This window comes from Camelina sativa, chromosome 8, assembly GCF_030686135.1.
Source record: "Camelina sativa cultivar CO46 ecotype springtype chromosome 8, ASM3068613v1".
In the NCBI taxonomy this organism is placed as follows: Eukaryota; Viridiplantae; Streptophyta; class Magnoliopsida; order Brassicales; family Brassicaceae; genus Camelina; species Camelina sativa.
The window spans coordinates 1,884,069-1,910,981 of NC_141887.1; the positions used below are offsets into that span (position 1 = coordinate 1,884,069).

Genomic DNA, 26,913 nt, shown 5'->3' on the forward strand with positions numbered 1-26,913 from the left:
AACAGTGATTTATTGCTGCCTATATAAACTTTTTAGCAGACGTCCTCTGTGTAAATCACACATTGATTCACACATGACAACCTATACCAAAAGTGTAAAGAAGTAACTTTGTTGGTGACTTGGGGGCTGTACCTTGTTGTGTATAATAAATAAAGGTCAGCCAAAAAATCAAACTGGAAAAAAGGTAAAAAATACATCATCTATTTTTAATTTGGATGTTTAATATCTGGTCTTTTTTGGTTAGAAAAATAATATCCAGATTAATAAAAACGTGTAATTTAATACCTCAAGAATTAAATATTGTCATTTTCCTACTTACGATTTCTTAACAAAAAATAAATTCTAGTTTTACTTCTATTCATTTCTATTATTTATTAATTTATAAATAACACTAAATTAATTTTATGTTTTTAAATAAACAAATATAATTGTTATAAATATTTCATTATATCACTATTTTATTTATTTTAATTCAAAAAATATTTATATTTTATTTTCTCCAAAATTTTTTAAAAAAAGTTTTAAGATTTCTCAATGTTTCGTGAATAAGAAAAACAAATCCAATAATTATCAAACCAAACCAAATCCCGATCTGATTAATGTCCAAATTCCCAAATATACATAAACCCTAAAACTGAAATTGTGTGGGAAAAGAAAAACGACGAGAGGCTATCAATCCCTTTATCTCGACCAATCTGTTTCTTTCTTTCATGTCTCTTCCCTCACTCATCTCTCTTTTTATTTTGTTGGATCCGACCAACGAGCCTTTGATTTTGCCGTTGGTCCAGCCAAAATCGCCCAAATCTGATCGAAGCAACAGTGCGGCGACGATGGGGTTATCTCCATCACCAATGCTTCACAAATCAATTCAAAAATTCATAGATTTTCCACTGGTACAGCTGCATTACAGCTTCCACCTCACGTGGCAGAGAACGCAAAACAACTTACTTTTGTTTGTATATCTCAATTCAAAATTTCTGATTTGGGTTTAAAAAAATTCAGAATTTTGCAGCTGGTTAATGCTTGGGAATTACAGTGAGATTTCGTTGAATGGACAAAACAAAGTCAATAAAAGAAGAACAAAGTCGATAACGGTTTTGAACAAACATAGTTATTCTTCTGATTAATTTATTTGAGTTTCTCTATTTAAAATGGTAATAAAATGTAATATTAAAAATAATTAAAGAAATAAAATAGAAATCTGTTTTTAATTAAAAAAAATAGTGGTAAAATGAAATATTAACAATTAAATTTTTATGCAAAAATTAAAAATTAATTTAATGTTATTTATAAATTAATAAATAATAGAAATGAATAGGAGTAAAACTGGAATTTATTTTTGTTAAGAAATCGTAAGTAGGAAAATGACAACATTTAATTCTTGAGATATTATTTGACATGTTTTTATTAATCTGGATATTATTTTTCCAATCAAAAAAGATCACGTATTAAACTATTAAACGTCTAAATAAAAAATAGATGAAGTATTTTTTAGATTTTTTTCCAAAATGAAACTGATAAAATTCAGTTCAGTTTCTATAAGTTGTTATAAACCGGGAGGCCCATCAAAGCCCAGTTACAAGAATCCTGATAAACCGATCTCTAAAGAACAATCTTATCATCACATGAAATCTAAAATACGCCACGTGATTCGTTGATGACACACGAACCCCGAATACTCAAAAAAAAATAAAAAAATTCAAACCTGTGGTCGAATTTTATCCTCGCGCTGAACTAGCATCCACAGGTGAAAGACGAAGAATAGAGAAGAGAGCTCTCTCTCTCTCTCCTCCTCAGACGCACACACACACACACACAAATGGCCATCGCGAGTGGGTCGTGGGTAGCCACCGTGAACCACCATACAAATCCCCACAGCTTCACCTCTCCGACGAAACACATTTTCTTTCTTTCACAAAAGCCTCACCATTCCCATGTCTGCTGCTCTCTCGTTCTCGAGGAAGATGAAAAGAAGTCGCCTGGTCCGAAAGAAGACAAGTGGCCACTTTTCGGACCGGGCACAGATGGTCTTAACCGGGTCTTATCCAGGTTTCTCCGAGACCCGGAAACCCGAAAACTTTCTTCTGAATTCTTCGAGAAAGCTAAGGAGAACTCAGAGTTGAGGACGACCAAGCATCTGATCAATTACTTGGTGAGTTCCAAGAACTGGGACCTGCTCCTCTCGCTCTGTGAGGATCTCAGGGAACATAAAGCATTGCCCGATGCTCATACCTGTTCCAATCTGATCCGGAGTTGCATCAGCGATAGAAGATTCCGAATTACGCATTGCTTACTTAGCCTGTTTAGATCAGACAAATCATTGGCCGCCTCTGCATCTGATGCAGCGATGAAAGGCTTTAACAAACTCCAGATGTATAGTAGCACGATCCAAGTTTTTGATAGGATGAAACAATCTGGGGCAGTTGAGCCAAGCCCGGGCTGTTATTGCAGGATCATGGAGGCTCATGAGAAGATTGGTGACAATCAAAAGGTGGTTGAGTTGTTTCAAGAGTTCAAGAACCAGAGGTTAAGTTTCTTGGCCAAGGAATCAGGCAGTATCTACACGATTTTATGTTCTTCCCTTGCAAGATCAGGACGGGCAATCGAAGCTCTAGAGGTTTTAGAGGAGATGAAAGATAAAGGAATTCCGGAAAGTAGTGAGTTGTACTCTACGCTGATCCGTGCCTTTGCAGAAGCGCTAAAGGTTGAAATAGCCGAGAAGCTGTTCAAAGAAGCCGGACAGAAGAAACTGCTGAAGGATCCAGAGATGTGTTTGAAGGTTGTATTGATGTATGTCCGAGAAGGACAAATGGAGAGAACTCTAGAGGTTGTGGCTGCGATGAGAAAGGCTGAACTAAAGGTCACTGACTGCATACTCTGCGCGATTGTGAATGGATTCTGTAAGCAAAGAGGTTTTGCGGAAGCAATAAGGGTTTATGAATGGGCCATGAAGCAAGAATGCGAGGCTGGGCAAGTGACTTACGCAATAGCCATCAATGCATACTGTCGGCTAGAGAAGTACGACAAGGCTGAAATGTTGTTTGATGAGATGGTGAAGAAGGGATTTGACAAATGTGTTGTTGCATACTCAAACATAATGGATATGTACGGAAAAACAAGGAGGCTAAGTGATGCGGTGAAACTAATGGCGAAGATGAAACAACGAGGGTGCAAACCAAACATTTGGATTTACAATTCCTTGATTGATATGCATGGAAGAGCAATGGACATAAGGCGGGTTGAAAAGATATGGAAAGAGATGAAGAGAGCAAAGGTGTTGCCAGATAAGGTGAGTTACACAAGCATGATCAGTGCATATAATAGAGCAAAAGAGTTGGAGAGGTGTATGGAGCTTTACCAGGAGTTTAGGATGAGCAGAGGAGAGATCGATAGGGCCATGGCAGGAATCATGGTTGGTGTATTCTCAAAAACCAGCAGGATCGATGAGCTAATGAGGCTGTTGCAGGACATGAAAGTTGAAGGAACCAGGCTTGATGCGAGGCTCTACACGTCAGCTTTGAATGCTCTGCGTGATGCTGGTCTCAATTCCCAGATCAGGTGGCTGCAGGAAAGCTTCGACGCTGCACAAACTAGTGCTTCAAGATATTCTAATATGAAGAACATAAAAAATTTGCAGGGTTCTGGAGTTGAAAGTAAACTGTAGAAGTCAAGATTCTTTTGTAATTAAATATACAACATTGCCACAGAGATCTTGTATCTTGCAAATAGAAGATTTCCATCTCAAGTTGTAAAGCCTTAATGAAAGCTAGGGATTTCCAAAACATGATACATAAAAAAAGAACGGCTAAGTTTCAAGTACAACAAAAGAAAGACAAAAGAGTATCACAGAGTGATTAACCAAATGTATTTTTTTTCACTCGAAATCATATGGATGGAAAATAGCGAGCAATACTAGAGCGAGCCAGCGAACCCACCTCAATATACTCATAATTATCTTGTAGCCCTGCCTTCTGAGTCTCACTTCGAAACTGCTTTAGCATCTGCGGGTTGAGTTGTCTCAACAGCTTTTGCATCACCTGAACAACATCCACCTCCATGGTGATGATGACTGTGGCCGTTGTGATGGTTTTGCTTCCCCTTAAGATGTTTCCGCATGTCATAAGCGTCCTCCCCATCCGCGTAATACTTTGCTTCTACATCATTAATCTTGTAGCCTAATGTCTCTGTGTACAGGTTGAATGCTGCTCGGTTACTTCTCCTCACATGCAGAGAAACATACTCTGCCTCATAAACCTGCCAGAAAACCACAAGAAGTTTAATAGGAAAGAAAACAACAATCAACATTGGTTCTCCTGTTTTTCATTCACAGATAATCACAAACTAATCTTCTCCGTCAGTCAGTCATCCAAAGCAATAGCACAATGAGAGACAAAACTTGAATTCTTGTACATTCTACAACAGAGCTTGAGTTGCTTCAAATTCCAATCAAGAGAAGAAGAAGAAAACACAATTCAAGATGTGAAAAAGTAGCTACCAACAAGAGTTCAGTAACAGAGATAAGATTCCAAAAATTTGATATAAAAAGCTATTTACTTATCATCATTATATCAATCTTCAACATAAACTCAAATCACACTAAGTAAGAACATGTTATCCAAATAACACAATACGAATCTATATACTGCTTCGATGATTCTGCTTGATAAATGCAAAAAATATAAAGGAGGAATAAAAAGATTTAAGTAACCTGTTCCATGGCAGCCTGAGCGGCGGTCATGAGCTTAGTGGCGAGACCGAGCTTCCTATGAGTACGAAGAACAGCGAGAGAAGTGATATGGCCGTGACACTCGTTGCTCTCTTCCTCCATCTTGGCCAACACATAGCCAACGATGCGGCCATTGTAGTCCTCGGCGACGTAGAGAAGCTGAGGCCATGAGAGGATATGGTAGAGGTAATACTTCATCTGGTAGTTCTCAGGAAGACACATGAGATTGCAGGCTTGCATCGCCAGCAAATCATCCACCGTCGCTCGCCTGATGCAAACCATGGCTGCTCAATGCTCTGCTTGATTTCTTCTCTCTCTCGCGGGGATAAAGAGGGGTTAGGGTTTTCTCGGTCTAATTAATAATCCCTTCTCGAGCTTTTATTAATCTGGGGACGAATTGTAATTAACTGAAAAATACGGGGTCCTTATTGAAACTTTCGCTGATAGTTTCGGGGAATATTGATAAAAATTCTTATAAACTTTTTAGTTGGACATTCTGGTCTAATTGGGCCTTTTTAATGAATTTTGATTGTAATGAAGTAGAAAAATTCCGACAACATTCACTTTAGGGGTGTGTTCTGGATTGCCCCAAGTTTATTTTTACAAGATCTTCTTATTTGGTAACTTGGTTAATTTGTTACTTTGATGGAAGTAAAAAAGAAACAGAGAGCTTTGTATACCAAAAATATCTTGTTTCCCAGTGTGTCTTAGAATCACAGATAATACTATAAGCTACTTCTTTGTCACTTCTTCCAATTGTATTTTGTTTACTACTTACTCGAGATAATTAATTAACCTTTGTGTCATATTAACAAATTTGAGACGAGACAGAAAAATAATCAATAGAAAAAGTACAGAGAGTTAGATTAGGAGAAAAGGCAGATGAGATCAAGTTAATCTTCTCTTGTTTTTTGCAAGTTATCTCTTCTAAACTTACTTTAAATAATGTGATACTTGCTAAAGAGGAAACATTCTCTACCTCACTAAACAGAGAGAACCTTTGGCTTTTGTTTTCAGGTGGAAATTTTTGCTAAACTAGACTGATCCTGTCTGCAGTTGCTGTGGTCGTGTTTGTTGTCACCGAATCGCTTGATGGGCTCTCTCTGTCTCCTTCATTCTTCCTTCTATCATGTGCATGTGCATCTCCCGGCAACCTTGGAGATATGACATAGTAGTAAAGAATTTATAATTCCATTAGTGTTAAGACATATGCATACTAGAGTAAGACAACTATATATCTAAAATGAGTTTCCTATATTGGAACCAATGAACAGAAAATTATAAGAGCAATACCCTAATTGCAAAGTTGTGTCTGAATTGGTTTTCTGGAGGCTGCAGTTACTGTCGTCCAAGCATCCATGGTTTAGGACAGCGTTCCTGGGATCTATGGCGAAGCATTTGATGTAGGATGGAACATAGTGAGTGAACGACGGGAGAAAGCTTCTGAGTTCCTGAACCTGTTTCAAGAGAGAAGTCAGAGAATGAACCATTCACGACTGGAGGTGACTCAACGAAAACTATAATTAAGGACCTGTCTACGTAAGGTCTCGTTTTCCAACTCTGCTCGTTGTTCCTGCAAAGTAAATTATTATATGGCTGGTCAAGAAAAGAATTATACTTTTGTACTCTGTACCTAGTTAGGAGTCTTAAGTCAAACATAATGCACACACTAGCTAGCTAGTTAGAGCATAAGCTTGTCAAAGAATATCGTAACCACTATAGAGGGAACATTGGTTTTAACAAAGGTTCAGAATCATGTGATCACATAAGCTTACTGCATTTGGTTATACACAGTTGGAAGCTAAAGAGGAAAAGCGAGTGTTGTTGTTTACCTTGAGGCGAGATTCTTCAAGTTGGATAGCCAACAACCGTTCCTGAAATCACATAACCTTTTATTAGGAAAATGCAAAGAGAACTGAATTATGAGACACAGAGTGATATTACTAGTTAACTGTCAACTACTAACCTTTCGCTCTCTCACAGATAACAAGGCATGATGTAGTTGCTGCTCAAGGTTTTGCAGCTCTTTGAAGTTCAGAATATTCAAGCCCTTACCCTGAAGTTGTCTACAAAAACACACAAAGCCAAACAACATTTTTAAGATAAAGTAGAGAAGAATAGAAAAGTAAAAGTGGGATTAAGATTCCATACAAATGTTTCTTTTGAAGCTTTGAAATTTCATCCTTTAAAAGGTCCACCTCTGCACAATCCTCCTCCTGGAGATTCTAAACGGGCAACAATCAGATTAAGATACAGAAAAGAAAACAGAACAATTTTTCAACAGATGAACACAAAAATTATCACCTCAACTTTAGAATCTGAAGAACTCTGGTAGTTGCCGTATCTCGAAAGTGTTTTCTTCATCCAAAAAAATCAAATTTAGCTCAATCAGAAAACAACTTTTAACACTCAAAATGATCAAAACAAACATGCAAAGATTCAATTTTTTTGACTAAGGGAAAGACTAAACCCCATCCCCAAATCGATTTTACATCAAATCAAGACATGCAAATACAAAATCGAATCAAAAAAAAAAAAAAAAGAGTGTGAAAAGTAGATACCCAGAACTGGAGAACTCAAAGAGCTTGCCAGACTTGGAGAAGACGATGACAGCAACCTCAGCATCACAAAGAACAGAGAGCTCATGAGCTTTCTTAAGCAAACCAGCACGCCTCTTGGAGAAAGTAACTTGCCTGCTGTTGGCATTCTCGATCCTCTTTATCTCGATTTTACCACGACCCATCTCTTCTCTTTTCTTTTTCCCCCAATTTTTTTGAATCAATATCGCACCTTAAATTAATACACAGAAGAAGAAGAAGAAAGGTTCAATCTTTCTACCTTCCTCGTCTCCAAAATGGGGGTTTTGGGGGAATCTATTAATGGGAACACCGAGTTTACTAAATTTGGATGGAATATAATTTTTTTAGAAAGAAAAAAAGAAAAAAACCACAAATGAATGTTGTGTGTTGCATGGACTCTGTTTTGCGTGCTCTCTCTCTCTCTCTCTCTTTCTTTTATTTTTGCTTTCTTTCAATTTTTGAGGGGTACAGTATTTGCATGACACCTTTTTGCCACATTTGGAGGATTTTGCCAGTTCTTCTGGGTCCTACTTTCCCTTTTCTTACTAAAATAAAGTTGTTTTTTTCCCTCTTTTTCTTCTTCTTCTTCTTCTTCTTCTTCTCTCTTTTAAATTTATACTGTATATTGTTTACTTAAAATGTATATTTCTCTTTCTTTAATGTGAGCAACAATGTACAAACAGTTTCTACTTATAAATTCCTAAGTTAAATACTATAGTATATATCATTGTTTTGGTGATTAACATAAATGGTATCAACTGTTAATAGTTGGTTTGAAACACCAAATTTTTTTAAATCTCATGTTCATGTTGGATAGCCTTGTTATAGATTTTGATTAGCAGACCAAGATTATATTCAAGATACCGACTTACTCTTGGTCTTCTTGCCTCGAAAAAGTAACCTGTGATATGTCTTTTCAAACACCCGTAACAAGTTCAAATACTAATCTTCACCTTTGGGAACCAAGAAAGTACATAACATGCATGTTCAAATACACTCACATGCCTTAGGCTTATATGAGTTCCAACTTTCTTCTTTAGGAGGAATCAGAGTGTTTTTTGAGCTCTACAACATGTCCTTTAACTTTCCATTTCCAATACCAAATTTGAAAACAACTCATTTGGCCTGCAGCTTTCAGTGTTTTTTTTTGTTTGTTAATTTGAGGGTCTATTTCCCTCCGGGGTTGGTTGTTTGTAGTTTTCGAATACCTCTTTCGAAAACCTGTCCCATCTTGAAGAATCAAAGACCATAAGGAAATATTTTTGTGTATTGCTTAGAATGACTTACAAGTATTTTATAGACTACAGAAGAGATCTTAGAGAATCTAATTACAATCACAAAGATATAAACTATCTTTGACCAAATCACATCTTGTTACGTGATCGCAGGAGCAATAACTAGGTGCGTAGATGAGGGAGCTGATTCCGTTAATACAAGTGAATAAATGGGACTCTTTCCTGCTATGGAAGTTGCCAACAACACAAATGGTTACTATCTAAACACAGTTACTGATAAGAGAAGCATTAGGAAATATATATATATATGAAATTCACCGTCTCCAGAAAATAACACAAACCAGCACGACGTCAATAAGACAATAACATTTGCAACAGAAAGAGTTCACTTGGAAGCATTTCTGAGATTTGGCACTGGCAGTCTCTATTTTACTGCACAAAGCTAGTCAATGTAAGGTTCCAGCTCTGCCTTCCTTTATTGATCTGAACCTGTGGATTGTATACAACACTCTGCGAGACAAGATTTTCTAACTACCTATCAAGTAGACATTTTCTCAACTTTTTCCCTTTTTGAACATTTATAAATTTGAATTCTACATACAATTATAGCTAGCATCTAATCATCGATTACAACTAATTTACACTAGATGATGACGGAAAACAAAAAACAAACAAATTTACACTAGACAACGACTGTTCCATGCTTCTTTTCTATGCAGACTTCCCTCCAAACACCCTTGTGAAACTGGATTTGAAAGATTCTCTAACTCCACCCCAGAACGAGTAGTTTGACCCATACATCAACAGATTCACTGCTTTCTTCCAACCATCTCTCGGGAACTCAATTTCTCTACCAATGCTGGACTCCTCCCAATTTTCTTCTGTGTCATCCAAAAGCGGGAGCGCTTCAAAACCACCAGACTCCAGGTGCTTGATCCACCCCCGCATGAGATAGTTCACCACCTACTCGTTTTCATATGTAAACCGGTTCATTACTCATATCCAAAGCCAACTGCAGAGTTTGAGGAAATTTTTCAGTTGTTCATTGTACCTCAGGGACTTCATCGTGTGGGCAGTGACCTGCTGGGCTGATCTCGTAGTATGGAGCGTTGGGGATTTCCTTCTTTATCTTCTTTCCCCACATCGGACTCACCCATGGATCTTCTCTTCCATACATGAGACATATCTGAACATTGTTTTCCTTACACCTATAGCATAGACCATCAAATAGCATTCCTCTATAAGCGATAAGACCAATCAGGCAGAGGGAGAAAACATATAAAACAAGAGAACCACACTGTGTTATACCTAGATAAAGCTTCAGAGAAAGATAGTTGTCCACCAGGAGCAAGCATGATCGAAGCAAACGACGCTGCAGCAGCCGGATGCTGCGTAATCTCCACAATACGTGAGAATACTTTATCCACATTGGTAGAATGGTCTGTGTAGACCTGTTTAAGTATCTCAGCTATGCTTTCAGGATCACTTATCTTCTGCCATCTACAATTCCATGGGGAGTATAACAAAAGTAAACATATTAGACTGATGGTAGAGCTAGAAAATGATACTTTGCAGGTCAGAAGATCTGTTCGTAAAGTCTCACTTACACCAATTCTGTGATTTTTTTCACTCTTGCCGGCAGAGGGAATGCTCCGGGCCATGGAAAGAGACGTGCTAGCTTCGGGGATCTTACTGGATTAGGGAAGAAACCCCAGAAAGGTGTTGCATTAAGCAAGGTAACACCCTTTACCAGGTGAGGATGGGTTGCTGCAAAGTAGAGAGCTACATACCCTCCAAGTGAGTTCCCTGCAATGTATACAGGCTCACCGATAACCTGTACAACAAATACAATATACTCATAAACTTATTTCAGGTGAAATCGTAATAAGTGTTCATTCCTTTATTTCTTACTGAAACTAGAACACAAGCAGAATCAAGAATGTGGATGAATTCTAATCTTCTAGTGCATCCTATACCCTCCCATGCCCAAACCAATCCCAAAAGACTCCATACACACACTACTCAGGTGTTGATCTGGTAACTAATGAAATCCATGAGTATAGGACTCATAGCGACAATATTCAATGAAAGAGCTAAAACAAAGCACCATCCTCTTCTCCTAAACTTTCCAAGACTTGAGACAGATTGAAGTTTTGAATATAAGTTGATCAAGAGCTTAATGAGTAACATAACAAATGAAGAGCATAGTTAAAGTTTCACTGATATGGTTTACCTCTTCTACAAAATACTGAACTTGATCCCTCCAGAGATCCAGCGAGAACACGAGTTGGTCAGCCCATGGTTCAGTTTTATCACCAAATCCCCAAAATGGTTTCTCATCATCTTCAGAGGCACCAGTTTCTTCAGCCACGGTAGTAGTAGGATCTTCAGTCGGGAGAGATAAACCCTGGCCGAGAAAATCAATAGCCCACACTCTATAATCCCTTCCCAAATCAGTAAGCTGCTTCTCATAATGAAAAGAACCAACACCAAAGCCAGGAAGAAACAACACCGGAGGAGCCTCGACGTTACCACAACCTGATTTCTCATAATGCACTCTGAGCTTGGGTCTCCACTCACAGTGAGAATGACTGATTCGAGCAGCAGCCTCGCCATTTGATTCATCAGGCAAACCAGGTATCAAAACCTTAGAAGTAGATGATTCTCTTCGTCTTGTGGATATAGTACCCAATTCCTCATTCTCACCAACCACATAACCATCAGAATTCCCATTCCTAATCACAAACCTGGATTTCCTGACCCCAGATAAGAAGAGACTTGATCGATTTGGGACCAATCTTTTCGTGGCTAATTCACCACTCCAAGTCACAACGGAACACTGAGGCACGAAGTTCAGTGAGATAATCTCCATAACAAAAATCCTGTAAAACGAACAAATCAAAAGACAAATCCTTTAAATAAAATCGGCCACTCAGAAGGACAAAAACACGAAAAAGTTGGAATTTTTTTTGTTTAGCTGAAACGGTTCATGAACTCGAGGTAATCTTCTGTGGAATTGAAATCAAACAACAACACCAGAATCGTCGACAGAGAAGTAATTTTAACCCAGAAGAAAAGAAAAGAGTTTGAAAGTTTATTTTTTTTTACCTTAGAGATTGCGGATGAGAGAAGCTTTCATCAAATGGGATTCTCTTCTCTTCTTAGACGGTTCGGTCCGTTAGTTATACAGAAACGAAACGTCTCTTAATTTTGACAGAGAAAGATTTTTTTTTTTAATTATAAGAGGTGAAGAAAGAATTGGCTTTGCGTGCTGGCTTTTCGGTTTAACTTCTTTAGAATCGTTCGGTTCGGTGCATAACGACAGCTAAACGTTTTTGTTGCGTGTGTTTTATTGTATTTTCAAGTTCAACTAATTGGAGTGGGGGTTTTATTTTCCTCACTATATGACACATTTCAGTAGGGTTTTTTTTCTCTCACAATATGACATTTTTCTTTTTTGGATCACATTGCTGATTTGATACCGCAGAAAAATATATATATTTTGGTTACAAGAAAAATATCAACCAATGATAATAGAACACTCTTTCTTTGACATTATCATCATCTTACCCCAAAAGGATCTCAGACTTTGAATTGTGTGACTATCAAATTTCATAGATATCCTTTTATTTCATTTAATTTTTCTAGCAGTCACTTCGAATTATTTTTCATTATTTAGAAACTCTTTTGTTAAAAAAGTCATATATAAGCTCACTCCTCTTTATGTAAAAGTAAAACGGCATGTCAATTATCTTAAACGATAAAATAATGAAAGAATTACTAGACTAGTACATAAATAAATCATGGTTTATTATTAGAGTAGGTCTTTAATCGTTTCACTTACTAGAGTAATACATATTTGTTGGAAAAAGACATATAACCACCTTTATAATCTTATTATTACATAAGTGCTATTATGAATTAATTTTTAGTTTAAAAAAAACTTAAATATATATAAAAAAAACAAATATAAACCATGATAAAAAAAAAAAAAGATTAGACCTAATTCTCTTTTCTCTCTCGAGCTCCAGCCCCCGGGGAAAAATGTAGATCCGAGGCCGGATCGCGATGGTGTGTGGTGGAAGCGCCCTCTTCTTTCTCTCCGCACAATCCCCATATGTCCTCCGACAGGTACACCCCAAACTTCTCGATTCATCCTAACTCTACCTCTTCAATTTTGTGTTTTTTCTTTTGTATTGGTGTAAAGGTCGATGCTTTTTGAAGTTGGTTTGGTTTCTGTGGAGGGTTCAATTCATTTCTTTATCCATTTTCGTTTGTGAAGTTCTTCGTCCATGGCTCGTGCTTGAAAGGGGAAAATTGTGAATTTTATCATGACTCTAAGGATCCGCCGAATAATGTAATGTAATCTCTTCTCAAGATTGTTTGTTTCTTTCTTCTTTAATGCGGGTTTTGAATTTTGAGTCTCAAAATTTTTGTTAACTTGTTTTGTTATGTAAAATTAGGTTTGCACATTCTACCAAAAAGGGATATGCTTTTACGGGAGTAGATGTAGATATGATCATGTCAGAGCTTCTTCCAATGCTCATAGACCACCTCTTACCTCTGATTCTGAGTCTCTTGATCGCTCTTTGTGTTGTGAATCTTTCCACCCAGTTCCATAATTTTGCTTATGTATTGGGAATTTGGTCATAACTTTAAAACCGTATACCTAAATCAAGATCTGTTTTTTTATGTGGCTTTATATGTCTGTTGTGAATCTTTCCACTAAGTTCCATAATTTTCTGGTTGTTTTGGTACTCTTTTTGTACTCGCCATCAAGACAGATGAATTTAGTAGCTTTATGGCTTCATTGCCTCTGTTTTAAGTAATTGGAAAGTGAAAAAGCTTCTAGTTTTGAATCCATATATGTGAATGAAGTCATAGAGACTATATGATACACTATACGGGTATCAAATTGATGATTACTTGGTTTAATGATTTTGCCTTTCCATTGGGAGTTTATTGTATACAGTTTGTCCCTTCTTGGTTCTTGTATATAGTGATAATTTAAAAGATTTCTCACTTGTTTGTTTGGCTTTTGATGATTTCTCAGGTTACAGTGCAAGTGTTTTATGTAGGTAAGTAATAAGTTACCAAAGAAGGACCCTCACAGACTAAAATATGGATTGGGATATTTAGGGTTTAATAACAACAATCACATGTTATGTTAGCTCTAGTGAATTATAGTCTTGTTGTATACCTCTATTTGTATTGTTGGATAATTAGAATATCCTCCGTTGCTATATTGTTGTTTTGAAATTTATAAAATTATTATTTTGCTCTTCATCTACCTTTTGAGTAGCTTCATACCACCATTAGAGTTATTGTGCATATATCCAATTGTCTTGATGACGTTTATAAACCGACAAGTCAATTGCCTCAAACTCCATTAGAACATGTACATACAAACCATGCAAATGACAATAACATGGTTTGTTTTTAGATCATGAAGATAAGTATTAGCTAATCCTTAGGCCATACAAAAAAATTGCAATCATAGTGATCTCCATCAACACTTTACCAACACATACATATCCAACTTAGTACAAATTCATGTATCTCTTAGCTTAGGGCAATTTTGTCTTTTCACCATTTAGGTAATCTCATTTAATCTAAAACATATTTTTCTAATGATGACTTAAATTTCTTAAATCTTTACCAATTACAAACTCTATTACCACACTAAACGCTAAGTCTATGAATTTTAACCTATTTTAGTAAGCCTTAACTCTACCACAACACAATTCAAAAATTCTATTCTCAACAATAACTCTATCATCAACAATAACTCTGCTGTCACTATTTATTAGTCTGCCATATAACTCAATTCTACCTTCTTACTCTACCACCACTACAATTAAGTCTATCGCCTATCTCTATTTCGCCCATAACTCTAAGAATCTTTTTCTTGCTTACTCTACCACCACTAAAGTTAAGTCTACGGCTGATACTTACTCTACCTCAAAACTCTACGGGTTTTACTAACTCTACCATAACTATTTATATCTTTGCCACATAACTCTACTAGTGTTTTAACTCTCTCATATAACTATATCTCTACCGCCACTCTACTTCAATCTACCACATAAATCTAAGTAAAACCATAAATTTATTCTCTAACTCTACCAATTTCTACTAACTCTACCGTCACTACAATGGTAGACTTATGGTTTGGCGGAACATTTTCTCTCCAAAAACAGCTCTCTTTTAACATTCTCTTTCCTATGTGGCTTTTAATTACGATGGTATGTAACGTAATTTTCTTTTTCCTAACACAGGCGATTTTGCCATTTAGAAGCAAACCTACTTGCTCCCCATTCTAGTAATAAACCACTATTTATGACCTAGTATAGTAATCCTCCCTAAAATAGTTAGTGCATTACATAGGTTAAGAGCTTTGGAACGGCCAGGTTAATTCTAGTTGTGTTGTGGTGTTAATCTTGGCTCATTGTTCGATTCATCAAAGTTCGTAAATTGTGTATAGGATTGTAATATGAGTTTTACATCACATTCACAAGTCATTAATTTACTTCTTCATCTCAAAACTTAAGGCAAAGAAGAAGAAGAAAGAAACACCTTATATATAAAATGGTTTCAGAATGAAAAACCAACAAATATATCTTCGGTAATTGTAAACCGGACGTGTAATCTGGTTTCTCTCCCCAAACCGCTGGAACCATTTGAATAACTTTTTTTTTCTCTTTATTAATACGACAACCAAACCAACCGCGTTTTACCAATAAAAACGACTTTTCCTCGCAATTTAACACCATTTTTAATTATTTTTGTAATTCGTTTTCCTCGAAGGAGCATATCAAATTAAAAAAATATTTCATAAAGAACCTTTAAATAAGAGTCATAATAATTAAAAAAAACGTTGAAAAAATAAGAAAAGAAAACAGAAAAATTCTTTGCTTTGCAACAAAAAAAAAAAAAAAAAAAAACAAAAAACAAACAAACAAAGGGGCTAATTCGGAGCTCTCCTCCACATCTTTCTTCTTCTTCTTCTCCGCAACCATCAACAAACCAACAAAAACAACCAAAAAATTCCCCAGAAAATCACATAATTCTTTGAGATCATCGGTGAAATAACTCATTCATCAGCTCAAAAAAAAACCGCACTACTAGTTCCGATCGTTTTACACCTCGAAAAAGCTGATTCTTTTTCCGATAAGGATCATTCCAATTCCAATTTCTTCCTTTGGGAGGTGATCGATCGGTAAGCCAATTTGTTATTTTTTTTTTTCTTTCGATTTCGATTTGTTTGAATCTGATCATCATCATCATCATCTCATCATCATAGGTTTTTTTTTTTTTTTTAATTTCTTAAATTAGGTTTTTGCCACAAAATTAGCCGTCGGAAAGGGTTTTGTTTCTTTGCGATCTGAGGGGTTCCGATGGCGGGATTGGAGAAAAACTCGGATTTCTCAGGGAAGACCAAATCGTCTCCCACGTCGACGTTCTTCAACAGGTCCCTTACAATTCACGGGAGAACAGCGGCGGATTCAAACCCTAAACCCCACAATCTCAACCCTTCCCTGAACCGTACAACCTCCATCACCAAATTCTACACCCCCGTAGAATCAGTAAGCACTTCTCTCAAAGGAAAAGTCAAAAACCTCTGTAAATTGTTCGAAAGTTCGAAACCTTCGAAGCCAGCTCCACCTGAGATTCCTCAGAAACAGAAATCAGGGAAATCGCTTTTATCCGAGTCTCGGATATCGCCTTTTTCGACGATAAACAACTCTGTGATACGTCTCCCAGGTACAGAGGATAGGATTGTGGTGTATTTCACTAGCTTGAGAGGGATTAGGAGGACTTTTGAGGATTGTTATGCTGTGAGGATGATCTTTAGAGGTTTTCGTGTTTGGATCGATGAGCGTGATGTCTCCATGGATATAGCTTACAGGAAAGAGTTGCAGATTGCAATGGGTGAAAAGAGTGTTGTGTCTTTGCCTCAGGTGTTCATCATGGGGAAGTACGTTGGTGGTGCTGATGTGGTCAAGAGTTTGTTTGAGATTGGCGAGCTTGCCAAGATTCTTAAAGAGTTTCCTATGAGACAACCGGGTTTTGTTTGCCATTGTTGCGGTGACATTAGATTTGTTCCGTGTTCCAATTGTAGTGGTAGCAAGAAACTGTTTGATGAGGATGAAGATAGACTCAAGAGATGTCCCGACTGCAATGAGAATGGTTTGATACGTTGTCCCCATTGTTCTTCTTGAGATGATCTCATCATCATCATCAACCTTTCTAAAAAAAAAAAGAAAAAAGAGGTATTTATTATTCTCTTTTGATATGTCCATTGTTGTTGTTAGTAAAACAGTGAATGATGATGCTACGAGTATCCGAAATTCTCTTTTGGATCAGCAGCATTTCACTTTTGGGGTTTTTTAAGGCTCTTGCGATCAACGGTTATTGGGAATGCTGTTTGATCGTGGATTTTAGTTTTATGTATGCTTGCTACTAAGGACTAATGTAATTTGTGTAGTCAAAATGTCTGAAACGGGTAGTAAGCATTTTGACGTTCGTGTGTCAATGTTGTGAAAGACAACTTTGTTCGTATGCTATTATATTTTGATTGTAAATACTTATTAGCGTGTTTATGGGTACTATGCTGAGTACGACTTGCTTGATCTGTCTTTTTATGACAACTCTGTGAGAAGGATTCTACCAACATAATCATCTCTTGATCGTCTCAAACCCAAATCATTGATCGAGCGTAACTATTGACAATATGCAAAACTTGCTCCCGCAGCCACCCACTATAGGATTCTATCAGTGACATATCTATAAGGGAAGCCGGCCATAATTCATTTTTACATCGATAAACCTTTCTTAGAAAGATGGTACTGGGCAACTCCGATGCAAAATTACGGTTTTAAGTGAATGAACATAAATATAACCTCTATTGTCAGCTAAACCAAAAGAAACTAACTAGTAACTACTCATTCAAATGGTCCATTAGCTTTTTGGCGGATACAACAAGGAAGGAATCAATCCAAAATACATCAGTACTTCGGTGAAATGACAGAGTCAGACGTGGTAAATGAGAGCACTTGATTAGTTGATTATAACGAGGTCGAACTCTTTTAAAAATGTCAGGGAGTCTTCTTAAGAGTATATTTTCCTATGAGGCCCACTGTCCAAAACTAATCTTTTGCAATCTGAAGCAAATTCCACTCTTGAAAAGCCCAAGTGTATTGATGATGAGGCAGCTCATCTGACAACTCAACTTTTAGAAAGCCCAATGTTCTTTTGTCATCATCATCCACATCACCACCACCATCATCATCATCACATCACCACCATCATTATGAATGTTTATGATTGTGATGGTGATAATGATGATAATATGATGATGTTGATGTGATGATGATGATGATGCTGATATGATGATGTTGGTATAAAGATGGTATGATGATGTACTGATGTACACACAAAAAAAGAAGCCAAGTGATTGTGAAAGTGCAGTTCTGCAAAAACAATTGTCAACTGATTAGTTTTATAGTTGGCCATTTTTAGACAATTCTCCCAATGTATAAATATTATAGTTGCATCCAATTAGATCTAAAGAAATATACATGAGTAAATTAATTAATAATCATTCATCGGTTTCTTTCTTTACCAACTTGATTTTAAATTTGTCTCTTTCGGCACGAGGAAGTCCTTTTTACGTTTGAGTTTGCATCTTTCCTTCTTTTATAGTTTTAGTCACAGTTGACGGTTCATAGATAGATTGTTTTTTCACGCAACGTTTTCACTTTCAATTAAAAAAAGGTGTGTGGGTTACTTGAACAGTTGAACTACTTACGGGTATCTTCTTCGCTCACGCATCCACCTCCCACCATTTAATACACACCTTATTTGATTATTTTCATTACTGGATAAATAACCGTACTAAAGCTATTTTCGTATTTTTTTATATTCTAACTTTAAGAAAAAGTTCTGCCCGATATGAAAAATTTCCATTACCATTGGACATATATTTCCACATAAAAGTATGAAATTAAGAACGGGACGGCTGTTCCCTCCTAGATCTGTTGACTGGTTTCCTGAGTTGTAAAATTAGGTTGTTCTAGTTGGTAGATGAACAAGTGGTCGACTCTAGCGTATTTTGTGTTTTCTATCGGTGGACATGGCATAGTGTTGATAGTTTTGTCATGACCACATACATAGCTTCTGCATCGTACATGTTTCATTTATCACTAGAGAGTATGCCAGGCTCGATCGATTGAACGTCGAATGTGTATTTCGGTGCGACGGTGCTAGTGATCAATTCTGCGTAATATATTTTATATATATGCTATTGACCGACGGGAGAAAGATATGATGGATTTGAAAAAAGGAAATGCACATGCATGTTTCATATATACTTTCATGGATGCGACATATGTGCTCTAGAACCATTTATATACGTCGGTTTGGTGCAAAAGCATGTCCTTTTTCTAGCTAGCTAGCGTTTTGAAAACTCGGCTATATATATGGTCCTAATTAATCGGTAAGCCAAAAACTATCTCGCTCCAACCTTCATATAAATGTATGTGTAGTTTAAACCTAATATATATTTGCACAAAAGACCTAATATTTAATTCTCGTAAGATCATATTTATAGATGATTTAAATAAAATCACAATTTAAAGAAGTATATAAAGTTCTTAATATTTTACAAGTGTTATAATGTACACTAATATTAATGAACGGTTTTCTTGTAATCAATATCTTTAAATCTACAAAGTGACTCTCTAGATTTCATATTTAATGGAAACAAAAGAATTATTATTATTTTAGATAATTGCAATGATAAACAAGCTAAATAATCAAATTCTTCATAGAAATTATTTGCTATTTTTGCAAATGCATGCAAGAATTAAGTCCAAGTTGACATGTCGAGTAAGTTTTATTTCAACCACCTCAACGAATATATACGGCCTTCAAGCATACGTAACCGTCTCAAAAAGTCAGTTTCCAAATAAAAAAGAAAACGTAAAATGTTAGGGTATTGTGTAAGTTATTGAGATTCTTCTTGTGGGCTAGCTAGCTAACGGAATATTAAATCAATTTCGAAATGTTGCCAGGATATGATGAGAACCATGTGATGATACGTGATTGCTTTTCTTCAACTTGGTGACGAGAGAAAAAACAATTAAAGGAGAAATATAAGAACAAAAGCTGTACCACCCAGACGAACTCGCAAAAATGAGAGTAAAAGATCAGATCTTATATTAGCCTCTTCCGCTGAAGCATAAATTATGCTGCATAACACATGTAATGCTAGAGTCCAACCGCATTTGCTACGCCATTTTTTTGTTTTTGGAATATTTCCGCCTCCTATACACCCGTTCTCGATACTACAAAACATTGGGATCAGACATATACATCTTCGATGAATAATATTTCGTGTTTGAATTGTTTATTTCTTTCACGTACTTCTCATGTTTTGAATACATAGACGTATTTATACTGCATAGTGCATTAGTGCGTATACACGAGCTATAACATGTTAACTCTTGTTATACATAATTGTTATTTTCACATACTAGATATAAATAACAAATAAATATATATGTTATAATGTCGTCACATAAATAAATAAATTAATCATTTGTTTGTCAACAATGTATATGATACCCATAACATTATTAAACTTAGAAGTTGATTGATACAGGAGATCTGGTATTATAAAGTTTTGAAAATGTTAAGTTGGCAATATGTGTGTGAATATATAGACTATAAACACATGCATCTACTACATGAAACACAAACACATGGTTTTCTTAATACACAACGACATGGATATAAGTCCAATATTATCGGCGTATTAAAAAATAATATGAGGGGGCCGGGGGTCATGAGTGTGACAATCAACCATGTGAAATCTTGTCTTTCTATATATATCCTTTGATTTGTTATATATATATATATATATCTTGCGATAAGCTTATGCCAACTGACTTTCAAATTAAATGGAATATTCTCGATTTGCTAGGTGGTTGGATCTCGTAAAAACAAATAATATATGCAACACAAACTTATTCTATTGCTATTCTCCTATATCCGATTTTACCGAATAATTAAACATTTCTTACAACTAGGAATATGCTCTTTTTCCGGGCAATTAAGAATATGCTTAACACTATTACAAAAAAGTAAAAAACAACCATGGTTGTTTATCCTAAAATGTACATACATACAGTATTCAGTAGTAGCTAGATCTATCATTTATATCATGCATATATATATATTTAAAGACGTGGAGATGTTTTAACTTTTAAGATTCTCTATATTTTAACGACGAGACGCCGACGTGGAGTAACTAATCTCTTCCTCATGTATATTATCATATACATTGTTGATTGTTGTAGTATTGTTCCAAGGAGGGAACTTGAATAAATAGAATTGGGTGAAATCCATTAGTTGTATTTGGCCTCTGGTCAATAACAAAACATTAAATGAATTCATAGCAAAATTAATAACTCCATTTATAAATAACGAATGAACAAACTTACCAACGTTGATATTTTGACCCACCAAAAAAAAAAAAAAAAAACAGAGAGAGAATCATAAATAGAGCTATGAACAATATATTATTTATGGGGAAGGATTCAATAGTTACGAATGATATAAATGATAAACCTTACTATAGTAGTAGTAGTAGTACCTTAAAAGAAGCCATTGGCCTGGGGGACAATGAATTAAGTTTTTTTTTTTTTTTTTTTTTGTTCAGAAAGCGAAAACAATTCCAGGTGTACAACCACGTAAGCAAGAGAAATACACGTGGACCAATGATGTAAAAACGTGGACGGAACAGTAAAAGGAAAGTATCCACGCGGTATCACAATCACATCCTCATCATAATTAATAATATTCCCCTCATTTTGGGAATAATTTTTTTTAAATCCAATCCCGAAATTAAAACTCTCTTCTTTTTTATTTATTTTAATTCTGACAATGACAAAGAAAAAATAGGTTTCGTGTAGTGAGAGGATCCTCCACGTGTCGTCTTGATAAAAAAAAAGAGAGAGTGAGATTAGAAGAAGCGTGACTGGCTAAAGCCGGTAAAACCAATATCCATTCAACTGCCTCATCCGGTTGTGTGGTTAATTTCTGCTTTGTGACATTTTTATTTTATTTTATTTTATTTTATTTATTTTCTGAAAAAGGAATAAAAATGGGGGTTTAAGGCTTTGTGAGGGGGTGGTGCTTTTTGTGTGTTTTTCAAAGGGAGGGGTTTTATGTCGTTCTTCTTCCTTATTTCTAGTTCTAGAGAATAGAGAAAGAGATTGAGAGAGAGAGAAAGTGAAGGACGATCGCATAATCTTCGATTTTTTTTCACAAACAAAGCTTCTTTTATTACAAAAAAAAAAAAAATTTGTATAGCATTTTATCGATTGCTTTCCTTTTTTTTTTTTTTTTTTTTCCTTTTTTTGAATAATCAGAGATTCGGCACTGGGTAAAGTAGCCTACATTTCTTTTTTTTTTTTCCCGGTTTCGATGATCTATAAATAATTCCGGTGATCTTAGTGCTCGTCGTTGTTTTTGTGATTCGGTGAGTTTTTTTTTTTGTTGTTGTTGTTGTTGGTCATCACAATTTCATCATCTGTTGAAATTATTGAAATCTGTTGTTTGTCTGAAGTTTGCTATGGAGATCTGATGATGATGAAGATCGTTGTGTTTGATTGATTGAGTTACTCTTGTTCTGTTTTCATCAATTTTTTTTTTTTTTTTTTTGTTATTTCCATTGATACGCTTTCATTTTTGCATGTTTATTTTTAAAAAATATATATAAATACATTTTAAATTTGATGAAGGGGTTTGGTGTTGTTCTTTGTTGATCTGATCTGTATATGGGTTTCCTCTTCTTTTTTTTTTTTTTTTTTGCATCTGATCGATCTCTGATCTGTGTTGATCATTGAGAGCTTAATTTTGTTGCTGTAGATGATGATCATGACAATTAATAATGTTTGTTTTGTTTATTGCAGGGTTTGTTTTTTGTTACGCGTAATTGAGAGATGGTGGTTAAAAGGAAGTTATGTTGTGGCTCTAATGTCTTTGATTTCCCTAGTATTCCCAAGGCTCCTCGTTCTAGCAGGGTAAAGATTCTTGTACCCTTCATTTGATTTATTTACCTTTTCTGTCTCTGTTATTTTTTATTTTTACTAAAAATTCGTCTCATGATGAAACTTGTGTGTTTTTCCTGTTTTAGAGAAAGGTATCATCAAGTAAGTTAGCTGATAATGATGATGGTGACAGTCAGATCTGTGCGATTGATTTGCTTGCTTCTCTTGCTGGGAAGTTGCTTGAAGAAAGCGAGAGTTCTTCAACCTCTACCTATGCATTTGAAGGGAAGAATCATGATGATCATCATCATTTGGGTGGTGGAGTGGTTAAGCAGGAGGAACTTGAACATGTCTATATTAATAATACGCCTTGTAAATCTGATCATGAAGCAAACGCTGATTTGCAAGTTTCGTCTGTTGAAAGTGACTGCGTTTTGGAGCAAACACCGTTTTTTTCTGATTGTAAGAAGGAGGAGGAGTGTGGTTTGAAGTCCCTCCTTGGCACTACTGAGGAGGAGACATGTGTTGTTAATGAGGAACAAGGAGAAGCAACTGGTGTTTTCGTTGCTGATGGTTTTAGCTTAAAGGATCCGACTCAGTTACGTTTGCAGTCTCCAGAATCAGTCCATCTGGATGGGGATGTTAAATTGGCACCATGCACAGTTCGTGTCTCCGATGACTCTTTTGAAGGATATGTGAATCATTCTAAGTTAGTTTGCAGAGATGATGACGAAAACTATTGTAAGTATTACAAATTTGGTGACAATTGTAACAAGTCGTATAGGCCTCCCTCTCGGGTTGGAAATCGAAGAATCAAGAAGTCGGTGATGACAAATTACGGGAGAGGAGTCTCCATGTTGAAGTGTTTTGAAGACACTAGAACAGGTTTGTATCATATTTTTCTGCTGTCTTACTTCTTTGGCGCATCCATTTTTTTGTTTGCTGCTCTGCCCTTACTTTTGCTTGCGGATATCTGTCTGTAGATGGTCATCTAAAGGCTCTGTACCGCAAGAGAAAATTTTCTTATGGTTATGGTTACAACCCATGGAAGCGTGAGACCGTTCATAGGAAGAGAAGACTGTCTGACAAAGGGTTGGTCGTAAATTATGATGGAGGACTCAGTAGTGAAAGTGTCTCTAATTCACCTCTGAAGCGAGAATCAGGTACTTATCAGTCTATATTCAGATGCTTCATTATCAGGCTGATATGGTTTTTATTTCATGATCATCTTTTTGGCTTCTTTGTTATATGCAGAAGACGGTGTTCTCTCTAGCGAAATAGGTCTTCATTTAAAGGACTCCCCTGGTACTTGGATCAGTTAATAATTCATAGAATTTGACTGAGACGTGATATGTGGATCTCATGTTATATCATTGTTTGCAGTAAAGTTCAGCATCAAGTCCCTTAGGATTCCGGAGCTTGTTATTGAAGTTCCAGAGACAGCAACTGTAGGCTTACTGAAGGTGCGTGATTAATTTGGTTCTGCTGTGTGCAATGATGAATGTTATTCCATAAAATCAGTCATGACACTTAACACTTTCGGTTGCAGAGGACGGTGAAAGAGGCTGTTACTGCTTTACTCGGTGGTGGAATACGTATTGGGGTGTTAGTCCAAGGGAAGAAGGTTAGAGATGACAGCAGCACTCTATCACAGACTGGTCTTTCGTGTAGAGAAAACAACCTTGGCTTCACCTTGGAGCCTGGTCCCGAAACACTTCCTGTACCTCTTTGCTCTGAAACTCCTGTTGTTTCTATGCCAACCGATTCCACCAATTTGTCAGAAAGGTACAAACAAACCTGTTCTTATATACATATTTGGCTTGCTGCAAAAATTTGCTTTTGTGTACGGATAAAATTTGAAGCTCTAGAGATCCTAAGGAAAACCATTCGCTCATCCCAGGTCCGCAGCTTCTCCCGCGTTAGATATTGTAACCCCTCTCCCTCCCCAAGATGAAGATCTCCTGATTAATTCAGGAAAAAGTGTGGAGAATAACCATGAGTTAGTCCCATATCAGAGTGACATACCAGCTGATGAACAACCTTCATCAGATTCAAGAGCGTTGGTTCCAGTTTCGGCCTTGGAATCCGGGGCTCTAGCAATTGTTCCACTTAATGAGAAACCTAAGCGTACAGAGCTTTCACAGCGAAGAACCAGGAGACCATTCTCTGTTACAGAGGTAGAAGCTCTAGTACAAGCAGTTGAAGAAGTTGGGACTGGAAGGTAAAAAGTCTGATTCAATTGATGATGGTTAATATAATAACGTGGTTGTGGGGGTCAGACTAATGATCAAACATTATTTTGCAGATGGCGTGATGTGAAATTGCGTTCTTTTGAGAATGCAAGTCATCGAACCTACGTGGACTTGAAGGTAAGATACATAGCAAAAACTGCTCGAGCACACTTTGAACCTTATCCACTAGGAATTGAAAGCTTAATATTTCCAATATAACCGTGTGATGGCAGGACAAATGGAAAACGTTGGTTCACACAGCAAGTATTTCACCACAGCAACGAAGAGGAGAACCAGTGCCTCAAGAACTGCTAGACAGAGTCTTAGCAGCACATAGGCATTGGTCAGAGCACCAAATGAAACAGAACGGGAAACTTCAGGTGGCTACAACAATGGTGGTGGTTCAATCAGGTTCGTCCATGTAAAGAAGGAGAAAGATAACAACAATAACTTTCACTTGACGACTAAGGAAACATCGTGGGCAACTGTACAAAAGCAAACCAACAAAAGTACAGAAGCATGCTTAATCTCTGAAAATAAGACTATATATATATTTTTTTATTTTTGTTATCGAAGCTGCCAGAAACAAGACGTTCCTTTGACTCTTTTGGTTACTTTTATGGTACATTTGTTCATTCCAAATTTCTAATTGATTTGATTTTGTAATATGATAGTTATTATTGGTTGGTAGGTCCGGGACATGTAATTTTAGACAATTCTTTTATTTTTTTGTTCATCATTCAATCTATGGCAGTTTAACTTTTGAGTATACTCTTGTTTGAGTTGGATATTTTTTTCTTTCCATAGTCGATTATATTCGATGGTCTTCATCAATGAGGTCCATGATATCTAGTTACAAACTAACGAAAACTCTTTATGAAACTAAGTTCTTGTTTACTTTTTGGGGTTAGGTTTTTTGGAAGAATCACTCATATAAAGAAAATAATGAAGTGGATTGCTGTAAAAAAAATTAAACAATTTGGTTACCTAATTTTGTTGACGATTTCTGTCGTCCATATTCTTGCCGAGTTATATCGATTCTCTTGGAACTCAAACCATTTGCATAATTATTTATTTCTGTTACGTGCACGTCAGCCTTTAATGTAGTCCTCCTATAACTAAGTTACCATTCAAGAATTTTTTTATTTTTAAAAGTTACTGCAGATGAACTGTGTGCAGTTCATACTTTTTTGTCTTTTTGTGATAATTGCAGGAGAAATACATGCAGATCTAGTCTACAACTTTTTTAATGTTGTTCACCCTTTATCTACACTTGAACAGCCAAATATTTAATTTACTTTTATTCTGCTTGATCTGTTTGAACCACTTGATCTGCTCTGCCTGATATGTTTTCTCCATTCAAGACCATAAAAGCGACTATGTATGTCGATCTCGGGTCCGTGAGACCAATAATTTGAGTGGATGTGACATTTAGATAAGAAATATAGCCAAATTTAGTCTTCTACTGCATTGATGAGAGCATCAAGTTCTAAACTCAAATATGCAGGTTTTGTTTGTATAATCCACCAAATAATAGATAGCTTTCCCAAAAATTTATATCTTCAACTCATCACGTTTTTACGAACCACACTACAAATAATGGACATTAATACACTATCGAGGGGACGAAGTCATTTTCATGTATTTTCAAAATTGAATGGATCAATGTCGTCATGGAGGCAAAGTGACCTTAGCTAATATCCTCGAGGTGCATAATTGCTAATTTAGAGTTGAGATTGAATTAAAAACACATTTACCATTATACTTAACCATGCAATAATGCAATCTAATTCGTTCGTCATTTGGTGAAAGCTTATCATGTATATAATGACCTTACAATGTGGATAAGCGAGAGCTATATATAAACTACTTGTACAAGGACAAGATTTACGAAACAGATGGTGTCTTCGAATAATATTTCCTTATGTATATGATTTTCCAGTAACATATAATTTTGTCTACTGTACTCAAAACTTCTCTCTAAAGAAAGAAAATTAATTTCTACAAAACTTGAAGAAGATAATGTTGATCATTCTGGAAAGAACGTATGCAACTCGTACGTGTCTCGTCTCCACCAACACCATA

At 36.1% G+C, this 26,913-nt stretch overlaps 7 protein-coding genes across 10 annotated transcripts; 4 read left to right on the plus strand and 3 right to left on the minus strand.

The window, feature by feature from the left end:
- Positions 1-1,819: 1,819 nt before the first annotated feature.
- On the plus strand, positions 1,820-3,782 carry LOC104705638 (pentatricopeptide repeat-containing protein At5g13770, chloroplastic). Its single transcript, XM_087461386.1, has one exon. The coding sequence runs from the start codon at positions 1,820-1,822 to the stop codon at positions 3,662-3,664; it is 1,845 nt and encodes a 614-aa protein (XP_087317512.1). The 3' UTR covers positions 3,665-3,782.
- Positions 3,774-5,115, minus strand: LOC104705637 (N-terminal acetyltransferase A complex catalytic subunit NAA10). The gene is made up of 2 exons (XM_010421680.3): positions 4,709-5,115; positions 3,774-4,254 (listed from the first exon to the last, which is right to left on the minus strand). The coding sequence occupies exons 1-2, from the start codon at positions 5,006-5,008 to the stop codon at positions 3,979-3,981; spliced, it is 576 nt and encodes a 191-aa protein (XP_010419982.2). The 5' UTR covers positions 5,009-5,115; the 3' UTR covers positions 3,774-3,978.
- A 454-nt stretch (positions 5,116-5,569) lies between these two features.
- Positions 5,570-7,608, minus strand: LOC104705639 (agamous-like MADS-box protein AGL15). Of its 2 annotated transcripts, none has more exons than XM_087461388.1 (8): positions 7,287-7,608; positions 7,031-7,090; positions 6,878-6,942; positions 6,693-6,792; positions 6,559-6,600; positions 6,258-6,299; positions 6,020-6,183; positions 5,570-5,880 (listed from the first exon to the last, which is right to left on the minus strand). In XM_087461388.1, the coding sequence occupies exons 1-8, from the start codon at positions 7,467-7,469 to the stop codon at positions 5,757-5,759; spliced, it is 780 nt and encodes a 259-aa protein (XP_087317514.1). In that variant the 5' UTR covers positions 7,470-7,608; the 3' UTR covers positions 5,570-5,756. The 2 variants fall into 2 exon arrangements, with proteins under 2 accessions (XP_087317514.1, XP_087317513.1); XM_087461387.1 differs by having other exon boundaries at positions 6,878-6,951.
- A 1,481-nt stretch (positions 7,609-9,089) lies between these two features.
- LOC104705640 (pheophytinase, chloroplastic) lies at positions 9,090-12,048 on the minus strand. Its single transcript, XM_010421683.3, has 6 exons — positions 11,649-12,048; positions 10,774-11,422; positions 10,148-10,374; positions 9,849-10,040; positions 9,592-9,748; positions 9,090-9,503 (listed from the first exon to the last, which is right to left on the minus strand). Exons 2-6 carry the CDS (start codon positions 11,410-11,412, stop codon positions 9,252-9,254), a joined length of 1,467 nt encoding a protein of 488 aa, XP_010419985.1. The 5' UTR covers positions 11,413-11,422; positions 11,649-12,048; the 3' UTR covers positions 9,090-9,251.
- Positions 12,049-12,198: 150 nt separating this feature from the next.
- LOC104705641 (E3 ubiquitin-protein ligase makorin) lies at positions 12,199-13,826 on the plus strand. Of its 3 annotated transcripts, none has more exons than XM_010421687.3 (4): positions 12,199-12,671; positions 12,823-12,902; positions 13,004-13,063; positions 13,594-13,826. In XM_010421687.3, exons 1-4 carry the CDS (start codon positions 12,609-12,611, stop codon positions 13,616-13,618), a joined length of 228 nt encoding a protein of 75 aa, XP_010419989.1. In that variant the 5' UTR covers positions 12,199-12,608; the 3' UTR covers positions 13,619-13,826. The 3 variants fall into 3 exon arrangements, with proteins under 3 accessions (XP_010419989.1, XP_010419988.1, XP_010419987.1); XM_010421686.3 differs by having other exon boundaries at positions 12,823-12,897; XM_010421685.3 differs by lacking the exon at positions 13,594-13,826 and having other exon boundaries at positions 12,823-12,897; positions 13,004-13,242.
- Positions 13,827-15,311: 1,485 nt separating this feature from the next.
- On the plus strand, positions 15,312-17,149 carry LOC104705642 (uncharacterized protein At5g39865). The gene is made up of 2 exons (XM_010421688.2): positions 15,312-15,759; positions 15,876-17,149. Exon 2 carries the CDS (start codon positions 15,938-15,940, stop codon positions 16,760-16,762), a length of 825 nt encoding a protein of 274 aa, XP_010419990.1. The 5' UTR covers positions 15,312-15,759; positions 15,876-15,937; the 3' UTR covers positions 16,763-17,149.
- A 4,355-nt stretch (positions 17,150-21,504) lies between these two features.
- Positions 21,505-25,597, plus strand: LOC147939587 (telomere repeat-binding protein 4-like). Its single transcript, XM_087461390.1, has 10 exons — positions 21,505-22,086; positions 22,520-22,630; positions 22,744-23,482; positions 23,581-23,760; positions 23,852-23,902; positions 23,981-24,060; positions 24,147-24,382; positions 24,498-24,818; positions 24,903-24,966; positions 25,062-25,597. The coding sequence occupies exons 2-10, from the start codon at positions 22,550-22,552 to the stop codon at positions 25,251-25,253; spliced, it is 1,944 nt and encodes a 647-aa protein (XP_087317516.1). The 5' UTR covers positions 21,505-22,086; positions 22,520-22,549; the 3' UTR covers positions 25,254-25,597.
- Positions 25,598-26,913: the final 1,316 nt, after the last annotated feature.

Coding starts and splice junctions, on each gene's coding strand:
- LOC104705638 (XM_087461386.1), top strand. CDS start 1,820: ATGGCCATCGCGAGTGGGTCGTGGGTAGCCACCGTGAACCACCATACA.
- LOC104705637 (XM_010421680.3), bottom strand. CDS start 5,008: ATGGTTTGCATCAGGCGAGCGACGGTGGATGATTTGCTGGCGATGCAA. Junction 4,255..4,708: donor CTCAGGCTGCCATGGAACAG/GTTACTTAAATC, acceptor GTTTTCTGGCAG/GTTTATGAGGCAGAGTATGT.
- LOC104705639 (XM_087461387.1), bottom strand. CDS start 7,469: ATGGGTCGTGGTAAAATCGAGATAAAGAGGATCGAGAATGCCAACAGC. Junction 6,952..7,030: donor CTTCAGATTCTAAAGTTGAG/GTGATAATTTTT, acceptor TTGCCCGTTTAG/AATCTCCAGGAGGAGGATTG. Junction 6,184..6,257: donor ACGAGACCTTACGTAGACAG/GTCCTTAATTAT, acceptor CTCTTGAAACAG/GTTCAGGAACTCAGAAGCTT.
- LOC104705640 (XM_010421683.3), bottom strand. CDS start 11,412: ATGGAGATTATCTCACTGAACTTCGTGCCTCAGTGTTCCGTTGTGACT. Junction 10,375..10,773: donor TTCAGTATTTTGTAGAAGAG/GTAAACCATATC, acceptor TTTGTTGTACAG/GTTATCGGTGAGCCTGTATA. Junction 10,041..10,147: donor AAAAAAATCACAGAATTGGT/GTAAGTGAGACT, acceptor ATGGAATTGTAG/ATGGCAGAAGATAAGTGATC.
- LOC104705641 (XM_010421685.3), top strand. CDS start 12,609: ATGGTGTGTGGTGGAAGCGCCCTCTTCTTTCTCTCCGCACAATCCCCA. Junction 12,672..12,822: donor CCCCATATGTCCTCCGACAG/GTACACCCCAAA, acceptor TCGTTTGTGAAG/TTCTTCGTCCATGGCTCGTG. Junction 12,898..13,003: donor CTAAGGATCCGCCGAATAAT/GTAATGTAATCT, acceptor ATGTAAAATTAG/GTTTGCACATTCTACCAAAA.
- LOC104705642 (XM_010421688.2), top strand. CDS start 15,938: ATGGCGGGATTGGAGAAAAACTCGGATTTCTCAGGGAAGACCAAATCG.
- LOC147939587 (XM_087461390.1), top strand. CDS start 22,550: ATGGTGGTTAAAAGGAAGTTATGTTGTGGCTCTAATGTCTTTGATTTC. Junction 23,761..23,851: donor ACCTCTGAAGCGAGAATCAG/GTACTTATCAGT, acceptor TGTTATATGCAG/AAGACGGTGTTCTCTCTAGC. Junction 24,967..25,061: donor GAACCTACGTGGACTTGAAG/GTAAGATACATA, acceptor GTGTGATGGCAG/GACAAATGGAAAACGTTGGT.